Below are 2,347 nucleotides of genomic sequence, written 5' to 3' on the forward strand. Positions count from 1 at the left end.
TTTCAATTTCTTTTGAATAGCTTCATCTTTAACCGATTTTTAGAATGAGTATTTTTTAGAGGAAAAACGTTTTCATTAAATATATATATTTTAAAAATCCATTAAAATTGGAATTGAATGTTAACCCGATACTGGAATCCTCAGAGAGAATTAGGGTTTGTACAAATAATATAAAAAACTTTCACCTTCACCGTACATGCACGTATATGTATAGAATTTTCGACCAATTAAACGGGCTAGGACCATTCAAGAGAGTCAGCCATGATGGTTGGCTTTGATCGGGTTGTTAATCGTTTTTACTCGTTTATTTGGAAAAAGCAAACATATAACAAGGTTTTATGGTCTGAACTTGATTCAAATCTGCTAGGAGAGATATATTGCAGACTCACTAGTCCTACTGATCAGACTCGTTTTCGTGCAGTTTGCAAGTCCTGGCTAGCAGTTCATCCTGTTAGCAATACAACATCACTTGCATTTTTACCATGGTTCATCGGATTTAGTCTTTCAATTGCAAGTGCGCACAATAGGTTAGACTTCATACTCTATGAACCTTCATCGCGTCTCGATGCAACTTCTGTTCACACAGTTTCATTGACTAAATTAAGTATTCCATGTCCTCCTGCTTGGAATGAGATCAATGCAGAAGTAGTTAATAATTGGTTATTTGTTTGTACAAGACGTACATACCGATCTTCCTTTTATCGTAGAAACTTTGTTTTATTCTCTCCTTTTACAAAACAAGTCATCAAACTCCCTCAATCAGACCATCCACTTCCTTTTAAATTTAGAAGAACCTTTTCCACCGACCCTAATTCTCCTGATTGTGTCTTCCTGCTTTTGGATGCTGCATGTCCTAATTCTTCAACAATCAGGATAATGACTTACCGCAACATTGATAAAGAATGGACTGCTACACAATTTGAAAGAGTTGATGAGTTTATCCCTTGTTCTTGCGTCCCTATCTACATTCAAGGAAAGTTTTACATTGTTTCTCCCTTTGGACAAGTAGCATCATACGACATTCTTAATGGGAGGTTTAGGTTCGAGAATATAGCTATAGACAATCATTTAGCTCAAAACTATAGTTCTCTAAATTATTTAGTTTTTGAGCTAAATGGAGATCTCATGCTCATTTATTACTTAGGCTCCCTCAAGAAGAACAATCACAACATACAAGCAAAGCCTTGTATAAAAAGGTTTGACTGGTCAATTAAGGTGTGGATTCCAGTAATTAGCCTAGGGGATCAATCACTATTTGTTGGCAAAAACTTTTGGTCAGTGCAGTAGTTAAAGCAAGACATAATGAAATACTGCCAAACAAGGTTTATTATTTCTCAGGTTCTGGATGAGTTGTTTACTCTCTGAAGAATAGTGGCTTAGTCGAGCATAATTTTTTTAGTTCAAGTTTTACTTACACGAATGCAACTAATTATTATCTTGCTAATGATGATGATTTACTTGAAGACGAGAATTATAATTCCGCGGTGAGCAACAGAAGTCATCCATATTTGTGGTTAGAACCTCCCACTGTTCAAAACAGATGGAGGTAAAAAAAATATTGTCTGTAATTAGAATTTTTACAATTGACTATGAAGAAGTATTGATTTCTGATCGGTATTTTAAATATTTTTATTGTTGATATGGTTATCTTTAATACTTTTGTTAGAGAATGTGTGGAACTAGTAGGAGTCTAAAGCTGAGTTTTAAACATAATAGTTCATGATTTAGTATGTACATATACATAATTAGATGAGATCCTCATGTAAAAATTACCATACAAAATAACATTATGCAGTGATCAAAGACTACTGGTATCTGCTATACTTAGACTCTAGGAGTTCCCATGTTAACTGTTAGTTCACAATGACAATGAATCACATAATTCGAAGGAGAGTGTACTTGGTTCTACTTCTATATCCAACATGATGTGCTTACATGTAGATGCTATATAACTATAACTCTACATAACCGACAATACGAACATGTAGATACAACCCACAGTACTATATAAGTCTTACAGTGTAAGGAGGTGCTCAAGATCTCCAATAGAAGCAGGGGCATGTCCAGAGAAATTGCTGTTTGAAAGATCCCTAGCACAAATAATATGTCATCAGATTACACTACACCATAAGTGCACATAGGCAACCCCAACTATACAGTTACATAAGGCCCAAATGGTGTTGCATAAGGTAATAGGCAACACTAAGGGGGTTGCCAATGTGGAAGTGGCCGTAGACACCTAATGCCACACTTTGTGCAACACTTGAAAGTATTGCATCAGGTGGATTTTGCAACAGTAAATCACCTATTGGCAACAACAGAAAGTGTTGCATTAGACCTGACAGGA

The 2,347-nt window shown here is 35.5% G+C and overlaps 1 protein-coding gene across 1 annotated transcript; it reads left to right on the forward strand.

The window, feature by feature from the left end:
• Window positions 1-261: 261 nt before the first annotated feature.
• Window positions 262-1,287, forward strand: LOC141697404 (F-box/kelch-repeat protein At1g57790-like). Its single transcript, XM_074501772.1, has one exon. It carries the CDS (start codon window positions 262-264, stop codon window positions 1,285-1,287), a length of 1,026 nt encoding a protein of 341 aa, XP_074357873.1.
• Window positions 1,288-2,347: the final 1,060 nt, after the last annotated feature.

Source organism: Apium graveolens, chromosome 2, assembly GCF_009905375.1.
Source record: "Apium graveolens cultivar Ventura chromosome 2, ASM990537v1, whole genome shotgun sequence".
In the NCBI taxonomy this organism is placed as follows: domain Eukaryota; kingdom Viridiplantae; phylum Streptophyta; class Magnoliopsida; order Apiales; family Apiaceae; genus Apium; species Apium graveolens.

What these genes read in the sequence shown, in the direction of transcription:
- LOC141697404 (XM_074501772.1), top strand. Translation starts at nt 262, where the DNA reads ATGATGGTTGGCTTTGATCGGGTTGTTAATCGTTTTTACTCGTTTATT.